We start from the raw sequence: 21,081 nt of genomic DNA on the forward strand, positions 1-21,081 counted from the left end.
GGTTGTCATGCTGACCACCAGGAAGGACAGAAATGGACAACGCAAGGACCAACTGACCAAATTACCCTGAATCACACCAGCGGCAGACCAAAAAAACAAAAACAAACACAAAGCAAACCCAAAAACAAACAAAAAAGTTAAAAATTTGAGTCCTAAAAATGATTTTTGTACTGGGGATTAGTAAAGATAGAATACCTGCCAAACAAGTAACATGAAGAAAACTCTGTGAGCTGGCCAAATGTCAGCAAACCCTTCTTGTTAACAGGGAGGATTCACACGTACTCGAGTCGTGCTTTGATGCTGAGGTGATCTGCTCACAAGCAAATCAAACTGCATTCATTTAAATGCTCCAGATTTGCCAAAAAATATATCAAGTAAAACATATGACAATATTCAGAGTGAGCTGGTTGCTTGTGCAGCTTGTCATTCAACATCAAAAGAGACGTGAATAATCACCCTGTTAAAAACAAAGGCAGCTGATCTGGCTCATGCTGACTGATAACTGAAGCTCTGTTAGTTTGTTTTGTCAATGATTGGCTGCAAAGATCCCCTCCCCGGTCACCCAGCGTCATACAGTGCAGTATGCCTTTGGTTTAAAGTTCAGCACCATGGACAGCTCCACATTTCCACTGGTGATTAGGCCGCTCAGGATTCAGATGCTCTGAACCCTCGATTTCCTTAACACGGTTATCTCAGTCATCTATTTATTGTCGCTGGCTCTGAGGGAAGGTGGCCTTAAAGACAGACGATGACCTGAGGAGCAGCACCAATCCCGCCCAATATAAGATAAATAAGGATTACGATCCAAGATGGCGCCGCGTATGGATGCCCTGGTGCTTCAGTGCGTTACTTCTGTCTTGTTTTTGTGCATAACTTCTGTGTCTGGGCACTCCTCTGGATATTCTTACACCAGAGAAGAGCTTCTTAACCACAGGACTACAACACCTGTGGATTTACTTCCAATATTTGTCACATCCGCGGCAGATTTACTGCAGACTCTGATCAGGAAAGTGAGACGCCGAAAGAGAGGTAAGCGAGCCGGCGCACTCGTGCGTCTGAGGAGACGTGGACTGCGAACTGCTCTTCCTGGGATCTTCCTTTCCAATGTACGATCACTCAGAAATAAGACAGACGAACTGGCCCTGATGAGAAGCATGAACAGAGACTTTGCCTCCTCCTGTGTGTTATGTTTTACGGAGACGTGGCTCTGTGAGGACATCCCGGACAGCGCGCTCAAGCTGGAGGGCTTTCATCTGCTGCGCGTGGACCGGCAGGCCTCTCTCTCTGGTAAGACCAAAGGTGGAGGTGTCTGCTTCTACATTAATAGTGGCTGGTGCACAGATGTAACAGTGATTGCTCAGCACTGCTCTCCCTCTCTGGAATACCTTTTCATTCACTGCAAACCGTTTTATTCTCCGCGGGAGTTTGCTTCATTCATCCTGGCCGCTGTTTACATCCCGCCAGATGCGGATGCGCAGGCAGCTCAGTGCGCACTCGCGGAGCAGATTCTCCACATGGAGCGGACATTCCCGGACTCTCTCATCATTGCTCTTGGGGACTTTAACAAAGCCAATCTGAGCCATGAGCTTCCCAAATACAAGCAGTATATTAAATGCCCGACCAGAGAGGAGAGGACATTAGACCACTGTTACAGCACGATCAGTGGGGCCTATCGTGCAGTGCCCCGCGCTTCACTCGGACTTTCTGACCACGTCATGATCCACCTAATCCCCGCGTACAGACAGAGGCTGAAGCTCTCCAAACCTGTCGTGAGGACCAAAAAACTGTGGAGCAACGAGGCTGTGGAGGAGCTTCGCACGTGTTTGGAGTCTACAGACTGGGACACAATGAAGGCTGCTTCTAACAGCTTGGACGAGTTTACGGACACTGTCACCTCCTATATCCACTTCTGTGAGGACAGCATTGTGCCATCACGCACCAGGGTGAGTTATAACAATGACAAACCCTGGTTTACTCCTAAACTCAAAAAGCTGTGGCTGGAAAAGAGAAAGGCGTTCAGAAGCGGAGACAGGGACTGCTACAGAGAGGCCAAGTACAGGTTCACTAAAGAAGTGGACATTGCTAAACATCAGCACTCTGAGAAGATGCAGCAGCAGATCTCAGAGAATGACTCGGCCTCTGTGTGGAAAGGTTTTAGGAATATCACCAACTACAAGCCTAAAACCCCCCACTCCACTGATGACTTGCTCTTGGCCAACACCCTTAACGACCTTTACTGCCGTTTTGACGAGCCATCAGGCAGCCTTCACACCTTCAACGACCCCAACAATAGAGACACTTTGGACACTCATTCCCCCACCTCTCCCCCCTCCATAGAGCCATCACCACCTTCAATCACTTCACCTGCAACACCCCCCTCCTCACCCCACACAAAGGAGGATTTCACACCACCTCCTCCCACCACAACTCTTCATATTCATGAAGCAGATGTGAGGAAGCAGTTTAAGAGTCTGAATGCTCAAAAGCTCCCGGCCCAGACGGCGTGTCTCCTGCCACCCTCAGACACTGTGCAAACGAGCTGGCCCCAGTGTTTTCTGGCATTTTCAACTCCTCACTGCAGGCATGTCATGTGCCTGCCTGCTTCAAGTCCTCTACCATAATCCCTGTCCCCAAGAAACCTAGGATCACTGGACTAAATGACTACAGACCCGTGGCTCTGACATCTGTGGTCATGAAGTCATTTGAGCGCCTGGTTCTCTCCCATCTCAAGACCCTCACGGCCCCCCTCCTGGACCCCCTGCAGTTTGCATACAGAGCCAACAGGTCTGTAGACGACGCCATCAACATGGCCCTACACTTCATCCTGCAGCATCTGGACTCCCCAGGAACCTACACCAGGATCCTGTTTGTGGACTTCAGCTCTGCCTTCAACACCATCCTTCAAGACCATCTCTGAGACAAGCTTTCCCAGATGAATGTGCCTGATCCCATCTGCCGGTGGATCACTGACTTCCTGACGGACAGGAAGCAGCATGTGAGGCTGGGAAAGAATGTCTCGGACTCCCGGACCATCAGCACCGGCTCCCCTCAGGGCTGTGTTCTTTCTCCTCTGCTCTTCTCCCTGTACACCAACTGCTGCACCTCCACCCACCAGTCTGTCAAGCTAATCAAGTTTGCAGATGACACCACCGTTATCGGACTCATCTCGGACGGGGATGAGTCTGCCTACAGGAGGGAGGTTGAACGTCTGGTGTCCTGGTGCAGCCACAACAACCTGGTGCTGAATGCCCAGAAGACAGTGGAGATTATTGTGGACTTCAGGAAGCACACAGCCCCACTCCCCCCCATCATCCTGACTGACACCCCCATCACCTCTGTGGACTCGTTCCGCTTCCTGGGTACCACCATCACCCAGGACCTGAAGTGGGAGCCCACCATCACCTCCGTCATCAAGAAAGCCCAGCAGAGGATGTACTTCCTGAGGCAGCTGAAGAAATTCAACCTGCCAACACGGACGATGATGCAATTCTACACTGCAATCATCGAGTCCATCCTCACCTCCTCCATCACCGTGTGGTACGCTGGAGCCACTATCAGGGACAAACAGAGACTGCAGCGTGTTGTGCGCTCTGCTGAGAAGGTGATTGGCTGCAGACTCCCATCTCTGCAGGACCTGTACACCTCCAGGACACTGGGGCGTGCAGCTCGGATCTCAGCTGACCCTTCTCACCCTGGACACAGTCTGTTTGACCTGCTCCCCTCAGGCAGGAGGCTCTGGTCCATTCGCACCAGAACCTCTCGCCATAAGAACAGTTTCTTCCCCTCTGCTGTTGGACACATGAACAATAACCGTATGACTGTTCCCACCACTAACACATGACCCTACGCTGTGTTCACTGCATCATTCCATGTTTGCACTGATCACCACCTGCACTCATGTATATATCTATCTACTTAGCACTTTTAATTCTTATTCTTATTTTTATTTTCATGTCTATTTAAGCGTAATTTATGACAGTATGTTTGCACTGAAGCACCGCAGCAATTTCTTAATGTTGTAAACCTGCTCAACATTTGGCAATAAAAACCCTTTCTGATTCTTTCTGATTCTGATTACTCTGAACTCTGAATCATGCAAAGCTGCTCAGGCAGAGTAGCATATAAAATGTGGACTTGAATAAGAGCCTAAAGGAGGTAAGAGGATATAGAAAAAATACTTTTACTTTAAAGTAAAAATTAAAAGAAAATGGAGAGGCGAAGCTGAAGACTAAGATGAAAATTATAACATTTATAGGTGAAAAACTCTCAATAATCATCGGCCAGTGCAAAGGTGAAGCAGCAACAATTAAAAAATTTCATTTAGCTGGATTTGACAAGTTTAGTCTCTCTTGGTAACTTTGATGCAGTTTGACTCACTAGGTTGGCGTGCCCTCCACAGCAGAGTGTTAGCATGAAGAAGTGTTTTTGGATAGGGATTTCTCTGGGAAAGGGCCAAGGTCCACCTCTGAATAGCAAACATACACTTACACAACAAAATACTGCAGGCGTACTAAATATTCTCTGGGTGTTACGCTTATGCCTAACATGACACACGAGTGTCGAGTTAAGCATCGTGACAAAGATGATGTGAAAATGTTTTTTTACACGTGAGAGCCGGGTTCGAATCAACAAGCTGAAGAACTCTGCCTGTTTGGAAACCTGGTCACGACCTCTCTGGTGGTTGTGAAACCTCTTATTAATGCACACTGAGTCACACTCAGGAATAACAAAATGCAGAAGTTAGCCTGAAGAATAACATCCAGAATCCGCAGCTGATGTAGAATGTGATATTTCTCTTTCCTTGAAATAGTTCAATTTAATAAGCTCTATAAGTCTATGTCTTAATGCAACCCTCCTAAAAATCATTCTTAAACTCGACTTTGTCTACTTCACACACATTAATTTGCCAGCACTCCCTGTCGCTCGGTCTTACCCTCTTCATTGAGGTTGAGGTTTTGCAGACTTTTGTTCAGGTTGCGGGCAGTGGTAGCAGTTCGGATGTTGGTGTAGGAGTTGACTGATCGTAAGCGAGGGATGGCCGGGCTGTCCCTCACTGGAGTCAGGTTACCGGGCTCTGAGCATGAAATGCAGAAAAGCACATTAATCAGATCACAGATTATCCCAAACAGCTCAAAATGATTAGGTTTCCCAGTCTGACCCAACTCAATCATTGTGGGAACTTCATAACCTAAAATAACAACTTAAAAAACTGTTTAAGTGGTTTCGCGTTTCTGACTAAGAACCTTTGAGAATTTTGACTCAAGTCCAAATCTAATTTCTCAGTAAACAGCTGTACACATGTTTGCCATGTACGCGACAACAGTTCTGCCTTAAGATAAGAAAAAAAAAATAGTGATTTGCCATTTCACCTTCTCTTCGTCCTAAATCGAGCCATAAAAAATGGAAACAAGAAATTCAAATTGACTCTACATAAACTCACTCATCCCAGTCGACCCACTCTCCCTGCACACACCTGCATACAGGAGAGGTATGACTTCAGCTTTCAATCCTCTGACCGCTGCTAAATTTGATCTCTTACCACTGATACATAAATATCCTGTAAATTAAGCCCGATCTGTATCACAGGAAACATCAACCTTATTCAAATGATTATAAAAAAGTCATATTCTGGGTCAAGGGTCATTCAGATAATAACACAATGAAAATCTCAAACTAGGTTTTGGCCTACGCGTGTACAAATCCCACATGCTTAAAATCTGACACAGTGACTCTGATTAAAGGAACTGCTGATCACATACCCGCGGTGTTGGCCGGTGACGGCACGGAGTAGTTCTTCTCTTCCTCAATAAACTGGAGGGCAACAGTACAGAAGTTGCTCTCATATTGGACGACCAGGTGACTGAGTGCTACCACCAGCTCCTGCCAAATGCATATGCAAAAAAGACAGCATCAACCATGATGATCGTTCCGTTTGTTTTAGGTGTAAGGTAACAAAGGAGCTAAGTCCTCTAATTCAGATGTTTTTATTGGTTTCTTTTTGGATCTTTTACCTGCCACAAAACAAAAAGCAAACGCTACAATCTTCTCTTGCTGTCTTTTCTCAAGACACATTTGTTAGCAACTCTTAAACAAACAGACTTTTTGGGTTTTTGTCTGGTTATCTTGAAATATGAAATGTTGTTTAAAAAAATTAAAATTTCTAGTTTCACAAGTAACAAAGAGCAGCCAAGTGCAGGAACTTATCAATACCCAGCAGGCCACACACAGGCCGTGGATTAATTCATGGAATTAAATCATCTCAAATGCACCAGTACACCAGTGATCTTAGTAGAAGTGTAGTTTAGGGCAGGGATAGCTCAGTAGGTAGAGTGGTGGCCCCATGATCGGAAGGTCGGGGGTTCGATTCCCCTGAACAGCTACCCTGAGGTACCCCTGAGCAAGGTACCGTCCCTACACACTGCTCCCCGGGCGCCCAGTGGCTGCCCACTGCTTCACTGAGTGAATGGGTTAAATGCAGAGAGGGATTTTCCCCATGGGGACCAATAAAGTACACTTTCTTTCGTCTTTCTAGGCCTAGTTTTATGTCCTTCTGCTGTTTTTGCACATTTTTTTTAAATTCCCAATTTCTACATTTATCAGTTTGCAACTATATTTTATGCAAGTGTCTGTCTGCGTGCTGTAGCAACCTTTCGGACCACAGGGCTGCCATCGTTGATGAGCTGGGCCAGCATCATGGCCACGTTGTGGTCGATGGTGGTGGAGTGGTCCGTCCTCTCAGCAGAGTTCCCCACAAACGTCCCCAAAGCAAAGACAGCTGCACACCTCACCTGCAACAGCACAACCCACACAACACCTTAAGCTTTCTCTCCTCCTCGTTCAGTAATGATGTTAAAAGCTGGCTTCGCTGTGGTTTAGTCTCCACAGTAAACGCTGCAGCTCTAGCTTTCTATTTATTTTTACCTGACAGTGATTTTGGGGTTCGGCCGTTTACCCCGAAAACCAAATATTTCCTCAGCAAACTGATACAAAAATATTTTAATGTCTTGTGGAACCAGTGGGGAAGAGTTTTAGAGGTAATTATAGTTCAATATTCTCTCACTGCACCAGTATGAAATTCAGAGATGCTGGATGCTTCGCTGACCTGTATCACTAACTCATTACTTTTTCTACGCTGCCTCATTGGATTTTTAATCTAAACCTGCTTTGCCCAAAAGGAATTTCCCATCAGGGATCGGATTCACAAACCAAACCTTATTACCACACAAGAATGAATATTTGGTTAGCTTATTTTCCTGTTCTGGCGACAAAAAACACCCAAACCCCAAAAAACACTTTTTTGGAGGCGATTAGATTTCAGGACACAGCTGCAGTGATGCTAAAATAAACAGATGTTACTTTGTTGCAGTTTGCTCCAATTAAAGAGGTTCAGCTCAAACAGTTCAGATGAACATTTCATAATTCACTTCAGCAAGAGCTGATTAAAATCAGAAAATCCAAGGTAATCTTTAAGACAATAGTTACAGGAAAATGCAACATGTCATATACACTCACTAGACAATTTGCCTTCAGGACCGTCTTAGCACAGATTCAATGAGGTTATGAAAACATTTCTCAGGGATTTTGTCCACAACGACTTGATAGCATCACATGGCTAAAAAATACACAGTGAGAATCTCCCGCTCCACCACATGCCAAAGTTGTGTTACCGGATCGAAATCAAGTGAATGTAGAGGACATATGAGTGCAGTGAACTCACTGTTATGGTGAGTCAATCTCAGCAGCTCAGCAGTGTCTGAAACACTAAGACCAGCCCGTCCGATACCAGCAATCATGCCACATTCAAAGTTACTTAAATCACATTTCTTTCACATTCTGACGCTCACTTCAAACTTCAGCAGGTCGTCTTCACTGTGCCTAATGCCTAAATCCATTTAGTTTCCGCCAAGTGACTGGCTGACTAAATATTTGGGTTAGCAAGCATTTCAAATGGTGTACTTAACAAAGTGAAAGGTGAGTATAGGTTATATAAGAGTTGTTGGATGTTGTCAGAAACGGAACATAAAAGATCCCGACAACAATAAAAAGCAGTCTCGTCTCACAACACAAAGGAAAATAGTCACAAATTTGAATGTCGTGCATTTCAACTGGAAATATATTTTCTGTCTGCAGCACAACTTTAGTTTAGACAAAGCAGGAAAGAAAAAAAACAATTGTATTTTCCCCCAAACCACAATCTTATTCCAAACGAACACGGCTGTTTGAAATTCCAGACCCTACCTTTAATAAATGGAAAACATTGGTTTTGTGTAAATAGACACGAATCAGTACATATAGAATAGAATAGAATAGAATAGACTAGGCAGGAATAAATGGTTATGTTGGACGGGAGAGACCTGACAATCAAGCTGGAAATTTTGTGTTTAAGAACATGAATCAACAGATTTGAATTCATGGCTATTTCACAACTGTCACGAGACTGTGTTGAACAAGGAGATATGAGACATCATCCATTCATAAAAAAATTAATTAATTAAATAAAATTAAAACATGTGCTACTAAAGGGGTGCTTTCCTTTTAAAATGGTCTTAGATTAACTTGATAAACATTATTCTGAATGGAGGAGCAGGCGTAGGAGGAATGTTTTTCTTCAGCTCGAGTGAGCTCTGATTGAGGATTTTGTCTGCATATCTGTGTGTTTGTGGGTTGCAGAGCCATGTACGATTTTAGATGCCATCTCAGTTCTGTCCCCTCAGACTTTTGCTTAAACGTAATTAAACTCTTTGCACAGTCACTCACCTCTGTGCATCTTCACCTACTTCCAGAAGCCTCTGTGCATACACGGGCACGTGTTCCCATCTCTTCAGAGTTTTAAAAAAAATTGACTTTAATTCCTGAATTCATTTCCCCAGCTACAACCCAAAAATAAAAGAATATTTTGTTGAATAATTTTATTTCACAGGGTCTTGTCCTCAAAAGAGAACTGCCTGCTTACGATGTGGCTGTGCAACGTGAGCAAAGCAACTATCAAAACACAAATAATGTTTGAATTTAACACAAGGAGAGCTTTAAAACGCAGTAACCTATCTGTGAATGCACAATTTCGCCACAGTTTGATCAGAATCAGTCAGTTGGAGCTTTCAGTGGGCTTGAACAAACCAACAGAACATGTGTGGGTCACAGATGCTGTCTGCAGACCTCAGTTTCAAGCCCACAGCCAAAGCAGCTGTCTGCGCTGGGAAGGACGCCGTTACTGAGCCAGGAACAGATGTTCCCCGTGTGGCTTGTGTGAACAGGGGGCACCGAGTGTCTTGGTGAACTTCAGGGCAAACTCAGACTCACTGTCCCTCTGGTCCACTCATGACCCAGTCAGACAGAAGCTAGCGTGGGCTGGTGTTAAAGATTGAGCGAGTGCACTGAGCAGGGCAGTCCCGCAGAAAACAAACATGCTTTAAACCTTTTCTAACAAACACACTCAACTCCACCTGGAGGTGTGCAAAAACGCAGATGTCTGATTCAGTTTTTAAGCTGCTAGCTTCCTAGAACAAAGTCAAAAATAATAATGGTCCGGAGAATTCACACATTGTTTTCTTTCTTTATTATTTCTTACAAAAAACTTTGTTTTTGAGTTTTGTAATGGGAAGTCTGAAAAGTCTTTTCTTTTTTCCCTGACTGACCACTGATATTACATTTCAAAAGTAAAAAGCCCCAAACTCTTAAAATATTCTCTTTATTTAGCTGCACTCTAGACTATAGTTTTAGTTGAGATGCCTTTTTCTTATACAACTCTTCTAAGACTCGTCCAAATGAAAAACTCAAGCAGAAGTCAAAATATTCTGATGCATGCAGAGACCGATCTGCGTATTCTGCCACCTCGTGGTTCCGATGCTCTTGCAGTGGCAGATTGAGTATCTACAGGTGCTGCTGTGACAGCAGAGGGTCTGTTGGACTCCAGATGTTAGCCAGTGGTCACCAGCTAATGTTTGTCATACAGATTTTGTGTTTAAATGTCACCCAGAAACTGATCTACTGGAATGTCTTGTTTTTTTTCATCAGCACATTAAAAAATGACAACAACAAACGAGGCTTCTTGGGCTGAATCGTGTAATACGTATTTGCACACTGACCTTTTTAGTCACTAATTCAAGTGAAACAACCTGTGAAATATTCTACTGACAGCAAAAATCCCCCCAACACAAAAAACTAAATGTGAGTGAGAGCTCCTTGAGGCAGTTTGGAGGAAACACAGTTAAACAAACAGCAGCTGGTCAATCATCCTAACTGACACGAGGTTTCACTGGCTGCAGGCCATCAGTTAAACCCTGTCCAGGTTACACTGGTCCGAGCAACTAACAATATGCTTCACAATAAAGTCAGTTAATTGAGTTAATTGATCCACTCGGCACAGCCTCTGAAGAAAGGAAAACTCTTCATGTGTTGGAAAGAAGTTAAGAAATTGCTATTACTACTAACTTTCAGCACTTCCCTTGAATCCTGTGTAGGTCTCTAGCCTGCAACAACAGGTCGACAGGACTTTTACTGAAACTAGAATCAGGGCAGAAGTTTCAAGGTAACATTTCTTAGAACATGAAAATCTGTCTAAAAATCTGGTTTAATTTAAGTTGAAGAACTAAATCTGAAGGTTATGCATATTTTGGAAATTAAGCTGTGCTGCTCTTCCTTTTTCCTCAAACGAACGTCTTAATCATCTCTAAAGACTTTCTTGTATTAGACACAACGCGTGCAACACTTGACGTCTCACCTCTGGAATGGGATCTGAAAGCAGAGTGTAGAGCTTCTCGTGGGCGCTGTCGCGAACCCCACACCAACGCGCCGGGTCAAAGTTCTGCCAGATGCGTCCCAGGCAAATAGCCACCCACTGGCGGAGCAAGGGATGGGGGTCTGACAGCTGCTCCAGGCAGTTTGCTATCAGGTTGCCCTGCAGACAGGCCTCCTGGAGGGGAGAGAAGGAGCGATGCAGAATGAGCGATGAGTGCATGAGATGCACAGATGTGAAGCTTTTGGTTATAAAAGCGGGCGCACCTGCAGATGAGATTTGAGAAAGACTGACAGAACCGTGGGAGCTGAAACAACATCACTGAATTACTCTCATTTGGATTCGTCGTGAGACGCTGGACTGTGGTGGTTAACAATAACCTTCCTGCTAAATCTAATAAAATACAATATCTGCAGTCATCTCGAGCAGCGCACAGGTGTGAAGCTGGGAGAAGACTTGTAGCTCATTAGCCAGTTAATAACCACTAACCTGTAACCTCACACTGTGTGATGGACAAAAAGATGATGAGCTCTGTGGCAGCATGACTTTTTCCTTTCAACCCATTTGGGCTTTAAAAAAAATCATCTGTGAACAAAAGGTAATTGGTTACCTAGCCTGTCTGTGTGTAGTTCAAATGTTCAACAGTACAAGATAAAACTACCCAACCTACAGTGCACGTTCAAACCCTTCATCTCCACAAATGATTCATTGTTATAATACCCAGGACTCTGACGGCGTACTAGACTTTATTCTAAAGCACACGTGGAACATGGAAACGTGTCCGTCACTGTTTTTCACAGTTCAGTTTTAGCGACACTGTTTCTAAGCGTACTTTCTTCTCAACCTTGAAGCCTCGTGACTCTTTGCATCACAGTGCACGGCCTTTTTATCACGTATGATTCATTCCTACCACATCGATGACTCTTATATGTAAAAGTGGGACAATGCTCCTTAGCACTCTCAAACAAGCAGGATTATACGGTGGTACTAATTCATTAACTACCCCACTGGATCTGATCACAGTGTTACAATGTCCGGCAGTAGTAAGAACAGGAATTAAATATTTTGCTGCCTACAAATGGAATTAATTACAAAAGCCTGTGAAGTTACATTGGAAAGTTTTAAAAAGTATATTTATGAGTAGATTTATTCACATGTATAATATAGTGTTGTATAATGTATATGTGGTACTGTTAGACAGGTCTTTCTTTAAAAAGACATCCAGCACTCAGAAAGGATTTAATACTAATATTGCCACTATTATTATTAGTAGTAGTAGTAGTATTACATTACATGATTTTTAGATTAATTGAAGATTCTAAATTGCCATTAGCTCCAGGTGTTAGTGATTGTGGTCGCCCATCTGTCACTGTTAGTCATGTGATGGACTGGTTCCCCATCCAGGAAGCCCCACCCCTGGTGAGACCTGCAGGATCCAGCCTCACTGCAACCCTGAAACGGTGAGTGGTCACAGTAGAGTAAAAGGAGGACAGCAATCTTTTGGATCTAGGAAAAAAGTTGGTTGTTCATTTTTTTTGCTTGAATTTTTGGTCTGCATATTTTTTTGCTGCATAACTGCAAATAGCTGACCAACCAGCTGCCTGCATATGATGCGTTTATGGGAGTTCTGTAAATTACAAAGAAATTACAAAGAAGCCAAATATACCAAATATAACTTCAAAGTACAGTCTGACTTCTCTGTGCAGTTTAAAAGACCCGTGTGATTATGCAAAGATCTAGTAAATGTGTCACTTCTCAAGTTTTCTTGAAAATTCAACCTCTCTTACACACACGAACCGCAATAAACGAGAGGGGGAGAAAATCTTCTTTCGTCTCCAACAAATTGAGGCATCATAACAGCGCATCATTTGTCAGCAGCTACACAGCGTAACCCTCCCCACCCCTAATGTTTCTCATCGTTCTCTCGGCTCTGATGGATCCTCCCAGCTGAACCCAGAGAGCTGGAATATTAAGACACCATGGCTCGGTGACATGTTCGCAACAGCGAAACTGCAGTAATGAGCGCTGTTGTTGAAAGGAAGAGGAATAAATAATGGAGATGTGGAGCAGGCAGAGAGTCTCAGTGTAATGCTGAGGATCATCTATTATTTACACAGACCTGTGAGAGAGGTAGGCGTGCTAAGGACACAGGGATACCGGAGAAGAATGGCTGTTTCTGAGCTTGAGAGCACATACAGCTTTTATGATTTGTCACATTTATATACTGTAATGTCGAGACAGGGAGGAGTAGAGGAGAAATGAATGAGTCAAATAACATTCACAACTAGACAGAAAAATAACCACAGAGACCAGGAGCAGGAGCGAAACGGAATGATGGTGGAATATTTCTTTGTGGAATAGAGTGTCAAGAAGTGCGTGCGTGCGTGTCGACTCCATGAAATGACGAGCTACATCCCTACATCGCACCCCTGGACGTTTGATTAGCGTCAGACACAAAAGGCTTCTGGGATTGAACACCGGACGCCAGCAGCAGGCCGAAGTGACACCTGCGGTGATAAAGTGTCACCGCAGAGGTGGCTGTGGGACGGAAACGGAGATTGCAGAGGTGACTGTGGGTGACAAAACTGTCACATAACCAATATCTCCCAGAAATACACAATAGACGAGAGAGTGATCTTTCAAAGTGACGGCTGGCCCCGAAAGAAGGCGCCGTTCTGTTGAGGGAAGTGAATGAATATGTTCGCCTATTTGGATTTCTAGCAAGCAAACAGACAGCGACGTGTTCAGACATCCTCCTACCTGCCCTGTGGTATAGTTGTTCACTATAACAGCTAAAATGAAGACAGCCATGGTCCGATGCTCAGCCTGAAACAGGGAAAAGGACAGAATTAAGTTTTTACGTCACTTCCACTCTACGTTTCTCGTTTATCTTAAACTAATTTGTTGTGAAGCAGTAAGATAAAGTGGACCTATTATACTTTAATATGCGAGTGGAAAATCTTCATATTAAACAGGGACAAAATTTTAGACAGCAAGGTGAGCAAAATATTCAGGATTCAGACTGCTCAGATTTTTGTGCACCTGGTCGACATTAACTTTCATGGTTTCCTTTTAGAGGCCAGAGATACAGCTCCAAGCAAAGCAACTTCACTGACATTCTCCGCTTGACCGCTTCAATTTATAGGGCTTGACCAGGGTCAAGTTCAATATCAGGTTTCAAGTTAAAGAAGGATAAGAGTCATCACGTGTTCCTCTCATGCCACTACACAGAGGACTGAGTTGACTAAAGATGAAGTTTGGAGATGAGGAACAAACATTTGTCATTAAGAGCTAACTGATTAGCAGTTAGCAAATTATTTTGCCATCAAACATGGATCACGTGACTCTTTCCGGGTCACTTTGCTCTGTGTTTTTGCATATCGATATCAAAACAGTAACTTTTTAGATAACTTATAGAAAAAACACAATGAAAAATGTGTCTGATCGTTAGCGCATCGGAACCGTTTCCTAATTTTATAATTGAACTCAGTAAATACATGTCAATTTCTATAATAACGCAATGTCATGAAAACTCTGAAAAAAGGGAAATGGCGAGAAGTCACAATAAAAAGATGAAACTAATATTATATTGATGGAATTTTCGCTTGTATTAATAACTTATTCCTAAAGACAACAGGCATATTTTTAGTGTTACTACAGACTATTATTGTTTCTTAAGAGGTGGATCCTTCATTTAGGCAGAAAATTTACTAGAGAGACTGAAGAGTTTAAACACTGTTTTCAGAACAAGAACATTAAAGGAGTGAAGTACAGCAGCTGGTTGAGAAATTACATGAAAGGAGTAACACCAGATAAAAAATAACAGAAGTCCACTTCAAGACTCCCAGCTGGAATATTTAAACAGGATTTTGCTTTCTTGATGACGATGGCGGATACTCACAGGCATGTAATTGTCAGCCAACACTGACAGGAAGTACTTGTGCCCATTGTCTTTCACCAGGTCAGCTTGACATGACTGTGGAAACAGAAAGAAGGAGAAGATGGTGGAGACTTCACAGCAGATATATTATGGGGTATGTTTGTTTCTTTCAAGCAGAGCCTCAAAACTTTGCATGAATACTGATTATAAATGTTATTATTGCAGGAGCGTACGGCCCCGAGCAGGGACTAAAATATGAAACATGGCAGAATTGAGATGTAAATCCTAGATTACTCCTAATTATTTCATCAGCGCCAGAAAGCTCTTCCAATGCCACAAGCTGCTTCTGTACTTCAGGGTTTATCATGTTTTTCGTCTGTAACATGAAACAAAGTGACGAGCAGTGAAGCTCGAGATCAAAGTCTGCGTCTGATTCAAACATCTTCAAAAAGTGTCGGAGGAGTTAAATCAGATAAATTATTGTAGGAAACAAGGAAAAAGTTAATTCAAGTAAATGAACCTTTTTCAGTCTATGAAAATAAATATAATAATATAGAATAAACTGGACTTTGAAGTGTGAGAGTGTGATTTTACGTACGCTGTCCACAGCGAGGATTTTAGCCCAGATGAAAACCAGCAGCGGCCGCAGCTCTCTGGCTGAGCTCTGAAGCAGCTTTAACACGTAGGGGAAGATCCCCACGGACAAGGCCTGAAACACAGAACAGGCAAACACGGAGCGCTGGTGTTTATAAAGCTGTATTGATGTTACCGTTATGGGTCAAACTTTGCTGTTGAACCTGACCGTCCAAGTGTGAAGGCCGAGACGCACCTGTGGTTTACAAAAGTCAAGGCGAACACCAGAATGAAAAGTAGCCGAGCACAAGCTGGGAGCCCGAAAGACTTGTTGAAAATACAACCTGGCTTTGGACTTATTTCACCTTCCAGCTAAAAGAACGAGAGATCCTCTTTTCGAGGAGCGTGCTAACAATTTGGCTATTATACAATATCCAATTAAATAAACTATCCAACAGCAAAAACACCATACTTTGGGATTTTAATCTTAAACTTATATTGATCTGAATTACAAATGCTAAATTCTAAAAAGATTTTCACTGGAGGTTTTACAGATGCAGCAGCGTCCTGTTCATAATAAGATAATAATCTGGTGTTATACGTGTAACTAAAAAAAGCATACAGCTGATGGTTTTACATTCAGTCTTCAGATGTATCTGCTTTCTCCTCAGTGACGGGCAGCAGCACATGACTTTAATCCACTAAAAACACTAATATCCTATTTAAAATATAAATAAATTAACAAAAAAGAAGACAAACTGCTAGCAGCATGCTAACTAGTACAGCCAGGTCCACTGCCCATTTCAAAATGCAAGAAATCTAAACAATAACCTAATATTCAGCTGTCATAGTGTTTTTAAAACCTAAAAAAATTGCATAACAGATATTTTGCACATCCTGACACAAGTCTTAGATTCTTCATTTTTTTCTGTCTTGGATACGTTTACAAAAGTGAATATTGTCGAGCTTTGCAAACCTCTAAATCAGTGAAAACAAACTCAGTTTCATATTTCCTTTTAATAAAGAGATAATGATGTAAGCTATGAGAGGCATGTGTTTAAAGGACACGTGGCGCTCCCTGCCTCCAGTGCTGAGCACAGGATGGAGGGTTGCGATTGTTATTTTTTTAAACATTCATAGCAAAAACGCACCAGACTGACGGCCCAGGGTCCCAAATCCAGAAACCGTCCGAGCAGGTCCAGAGCACGCAGCCGGTGCACCTGACTCAGGAGGACCTGAAAGAGAGCAGAGGTCAAAGGTCGATGCTGCCGCCTCTGAACTGAGAGGAAGTCTAAGATTAAAGTAGCAGGAGGAGGAAGAACAAGAGCAGAAATGTCGTAGAGGTGCAGTAAAACAGGTGGCTCTCCCACCAGTACTGCTAACACACTGGCACCAGATTTCATGAGTGGGCGGCAGGGTGCGTCCTCTTGGCTGCCATGTTATTTGAGATCTTACTGCGATACTGGTACGGGTAAATACCTGATTGGGCTTTTTTTTCCCTGCAGAGAAATTTTGGCAGCCACTTAAGCCCCAAAGGAAAATCCCCTACCCTTTTGAATGATGTAATTGGCATTCTTTTGTTGTTAATTGGGGTTTCATTTGAATTGTTTTTTGTTTTGTTTGTTTTTTACCAAAGAGACAAAAATAACAGGAACATGCACAGATTTCTGTCCAATGAACTCATTGCCGCTGTTGTATGCTGCGATCATGCTTACTGCCGCGTGCAGTCAGCCCCACAGGCCGATTCTGAGCCAAGAAAAACCCAAAGCAGCAGAGATGCCAAACGGGATCACGATGTAACGGTTTTGGCCAAGTAGAAGTATTTTAAGGACGCAAATGTTAAGCGCTCAAATTGTATGCGTGTATGTTTGGTTGGACTAACATTATGTGCAGTGTGCCACAAAGCCTGTGTGAAGGCTGGACACTGGTCCATCCCCATGTGACCACCCTGCAGTGTGTGTGGGAGCAAGCATATGGAGGAACCCAGGAATACACACCCACACACACACATACATTAAGAAATCTCCAGGGAATCATAATGTATTAATGACTTCCTCCGTGCCTTCGACCCGCAGGGTGTGACCACAGAAACAGATCCGGGAAAGACCGGACCAGGGATGCCTTCAACTCTGAGGAAGTGTGTGGGAACAAGGAAGTGTGTGACGCAGGCGCGTGCTCTGCAGGAAGGAAAAAAGCCACCTGGCAAAAATACTAAAGAAATCCTCCTGATCTCGGTTTAAAGGAAAAAAAAAATCTCATTCCTCATCCAGTCCCCACCCCTTTCCCAATTCTCTATATATTTTTAGATGCATAGTCAGTGTAAAAATGGTCATAGCATGGTGACATCACCCACTAATTAGTGAAGTCTCATAATGAAGCCAGGAACTGAGCAATTTCCCCACCGCCATCTCTTTGGACCCGGACGCGACGAATGAGCAGTAGCTCTAACAGTGAAGTCACGGACACAACACACCCTTGACTATCCTTCCTTAATGACTGTAACAATAACCATAATTCAAAAACGAACTTAATCTTTTCTTCAATGTAACCTAAAACTACTGATTGAGCCCAATAAAGTCATCAGGGCAGTTTCCACAGAGGGCAGAGAGAAAAGAATCCAAGGGCCGTTTTCTGTACGGTGCTAGACAACTGCAAGTCTTTGCACACCCAGGAGTCGCCCCTGCCAGCAGGTTTAAGGCACTCAGAAGCTACAGCCATCTTTAACATTGTTTACAATTAGGCCATGCTTTTGAGGTGCTCAACTTTGGAACAGCCTTCCTTAATGCATCAGTTTGGCCAAATCATTAGTACTTTTTATAGGTCTATGGATGGAAGTTTGTTATTGATTATTGCAATTAATTTACCGATCTAGTATTTAGATTTGATATCTGTCCAATTAGGACTTGAAGAGCTGGATCAGGTTACAATGGAACAATTCAGTTTAGCTTGCTTCGTCAGGACTCCAGTTGCTAAGAGGATAGCTAACATAGTATGCAGGAAGCTAACAGCAAGGGTTCAATAGTTAGGAGGTACTTTCCACCTGAAATACTTTCAGCCATGAGGTTTTCCCCCTTTGTTCTCACTCTGGTTATGTTCAGTGTAAAAGTTAGTGGAAACTCTTTGTCACACTTAAAATAACATATTATGTTGAGGTCAACTCAGTCAAATTAACATTATGTTGTTTTAGCTCCACTCAGTGTGTGAGGGGTTGCACTCACAGCGAGACCAACAGTAGGGAAAGGAGAAACAAGCGTAACTAGAAACAGCAGCAGCAAACAATCAAGTACATTCAGATCATTTATCTGATAGCTGATGTTACGTTACGGAAAAACAAGGTGGTCCGAATCTCTTCCTCACCGTGAGGAATACAGCTTTGTGATTTAACAGGAGATTAATGTCGTCAGACACCGCGGGCATTGTATCGGAAGTGAAAAAAGTTGGAAAGGAATTTATAGAGTGCTACACAAATAAAATTGTTATTATGATTCCACACAGCCCTAATCATAAGCTCATTTTATGCAAATAAATATCTGAGCGATTCTCTAAACATGCACACACATTAAAGTGCGTGTGCATGTTTACTGGAGCGGCTCATGTGTGCAACAACATGCTTCCCATCCCCTTCGGTGCAGTGAGTAAGCGCTTCCTCTCATGACGCTGTATGTATGAACGTCGACGCACGTTGCGTCACGTTATGATGCACCTGCAGGTATGAATCACTTGGGTGATACATAGAGAAGAAGATTAAAAAAAACAACACGTGTTTGAGTGTGTTGTTGTTACTATAGCGTCACAACTTGGAAACATTGTAACTCCAATAATCCGTCCAGGATGAAGGACTGCTTCCTGGGCTCTGTTGTTCTCCCTTTGCTCATTTCATTAAAGAGCGTTATTGATGGTTTCCTGCCCGTTGCTCATCTTTTTTGTCACTCTTTGCACTTTTCAAATTGAGTCAGATTATATTTTGGCCTTTGACTGTAAATCCTGTAAGAATTCACCTGACTCTTTAGCTTCATTCTTATGCAACTGCATACTTAAATAGGTAGAAAACCTGTTTATGTGCCCATCAATTACATCACGGAGCAGGAAGTAGCCCTCACACTAGATGACATTGCCCTTATGGTGTACAGCTGCAATATGTTGTGTAATCTCAAAGGCTGCTGCTCCTTTCCTCTTATATCCACATCAACAACACACACACACGCTGTACCCGGTGCTCGCCGATCAGTCTGCCTTTTCCTCAGCTTTTAACGGCTCCCGACAGAACTGCTGTATGGACGTGCTGCTGCTGGGAGCGCGCTGAGTCAGCAGAAAATTACCATTCAACACGGACAGCTACTATGCTGTGATATAGCACTACTATGTACTGTGATATAATACAACTGTACAACCCCGCGGGGTGATGGTGGTGGTGGAGGTGGGAAGAGGAAAATGAAGCATATGACCGCAGTTACTCAGCAGCTGATGCACTCTACGAGGACGTGCCCAGATTTCACTCTTGGACCTTTCACTCTCTCCAGAGTGTGGTGGTTTACACGTTCGCCTAACGAGATCCCGGGTTTGATCCTGGGAGGAGACACTGATGCCTCGTTGGATTGTGCCAATCAAAAACTCGGCGCTACCCGCTGTAGCGACCCCTCGTGAAATAAGAGAGGAGCTGCAAGCCGCTTCTACAAAGTTCAGCACTACAGAAAACACAACATTCATGTCGCAGGTTTTCTTGCAGGCTTGTAAAAAAATAATAATTGGTCTGAAAATAATGAGCTCAATTTGCAAGAGGGACGACCTGAAGGTAGGAGTATGTTGTGTAATAAATTAAAAGAGACCTGTTAGCACTGTGACATTTGCAAAACAAAGACTCATACTGATACAGAATTATTATTGCATGTTGAAAGTATAATTGCATTTCATTTCATTTTCTTGTCTTTTTCAAGCATTTTTATCTTCATCTTTTACTTTAGTGTCTCTCTTTTGGTTTGCGATCTCCGTTCCACGTTTTGCATATGAAAGCTGGATTTTTATATCCTTTCCTATAGTTTTCTCGTTATATTTGACTGGTTTATCTGCAATGGCGAGGTGGAGAAAATTAGCGTCTTGCTTTTATGAATTATTATCTACATTTAAATGGAAATGTGGGCACAGAAAGCAGCGCCTCCTTAGCTCGCTTAGTTATTTCAGTGGCCCGAGTTCAGTTCTGTCCCCGGCCATTTGTTAGACATTTTACCCCACCCCCCGTTTGTCCTCAGCAGTTCCAGTCTCATAAAGCTGTGGGTGTGTGTCGAGGTGTGTGTGTGTGCGTCTGTACCTGCAGTACAATTGGGAGCTGCTCAGGTGGGTTTCTGTTCTCTACGCCCATCGTCAACCACACCTGAAAAGCTGTCAGCTGCTCTGCGAAGAAAGGACTGTGCTGTGGACACAAGAAGCAATGAAATATTTATCACCATTTCAAATCATTTATTCTGCTTCAGCTTTCTCTCGCTTTCAAATGGACACACACACACACACACGCTCATAATGAGGTAGTCCTGCAGTTACAAGCCCATCATTTCATAAAAACATGAACATAATGAGCTCAGGAGTGACACCGCACTGCAGTAACAACATAAATCCTGATCTGTCATGATCACCTTCCCCTCTCCTCTCTCTGCTGTCATGGCACATTGTCTGATTGATTGGCTGCTGGCCGCAGAGTTTTCGATCACGCAGAGTGTTTGAATTGCGACAGCCTCGTGTAGACCGCTGATGGATGTCGGGAGGGGAAAATATCAGCGCTTCGCTGTTGGATGGTTACATTAATTTGAGCATAATCAAAGCTTAATAACCCTACACACTCAGATACTGACACAATTGTGAAAAGTAGCGCTGCTTACTTAAAGATGACACCTGTGATGTA

The 21,081-nt window shown here is 43.3% G+C and overlaps 1 protein-coding gene across 4 annotated transcripts in view; it reads right to left on the reverse strand.

The window, feature by feature from the left end:
• Window positions 1–21,081, reverse strand: part of rptor (regulatory associated protein of MTOR, complex 1) — a 198,478-nt gene that overhangs the window by 43,079 nt on the left and 134,318 nt on the right. For all 4 annotated transcript variants that reach the window (XM_026169798.2, XM_026169801.2, XM_026169800.2 and 1 more), the window contains 9 exons: window positions 20,494–20,595; window positions 16,340–16,423; window positions 15,214–15,324; window positions 14,637–14,711; window positions 13,496–13,561; window positions 10,721–10,912; window positions 6,648–6,788; window positions 5,760–5,880; window positions 4,934–5,074 (listed from right to left, as the gene is read on the reverse strand). In XM_026169798.2, coding sequence (XP_026025583.1) covers window positions 4,934–5,074; window positions 5,760–5,880; window positions 6,648–6,788; window positions 10,721–10,912; window positions 13,496–13,561; window positions 14,637–14,711; window positions 15,214–15,324; window positions 16,340–16,423; window positions 20,494–20,595 — 1,033 coding nt within the window. The remainder of the gene's footprint in view (window positions 1–4,933; window positions 5,075–5,759; window positions 5,881–6,647; window positions 6,789–10,720; window positions 10,913–13,495; window positions 13,562–14,636; window positions 14,712–15,213; window positions 15,325–16,339; window positions 16,424–20,493; window positions 20,596–21,081) is intronic.

Source organism: Astatotilapia calliptera, chromosome 6, assembly GCF_964374335.1.
Source record: "Astatotilapia calliptera chromosome 6, fAstCal68.1, whole genome shotgun sequence".
Taxonomy (NCBI): Eukaryota; Metazoa; Chordata; class Actinopteri; order Cichliformes; family Cichlidae; genus Astatotilapia; species Astatotilapia calliptera.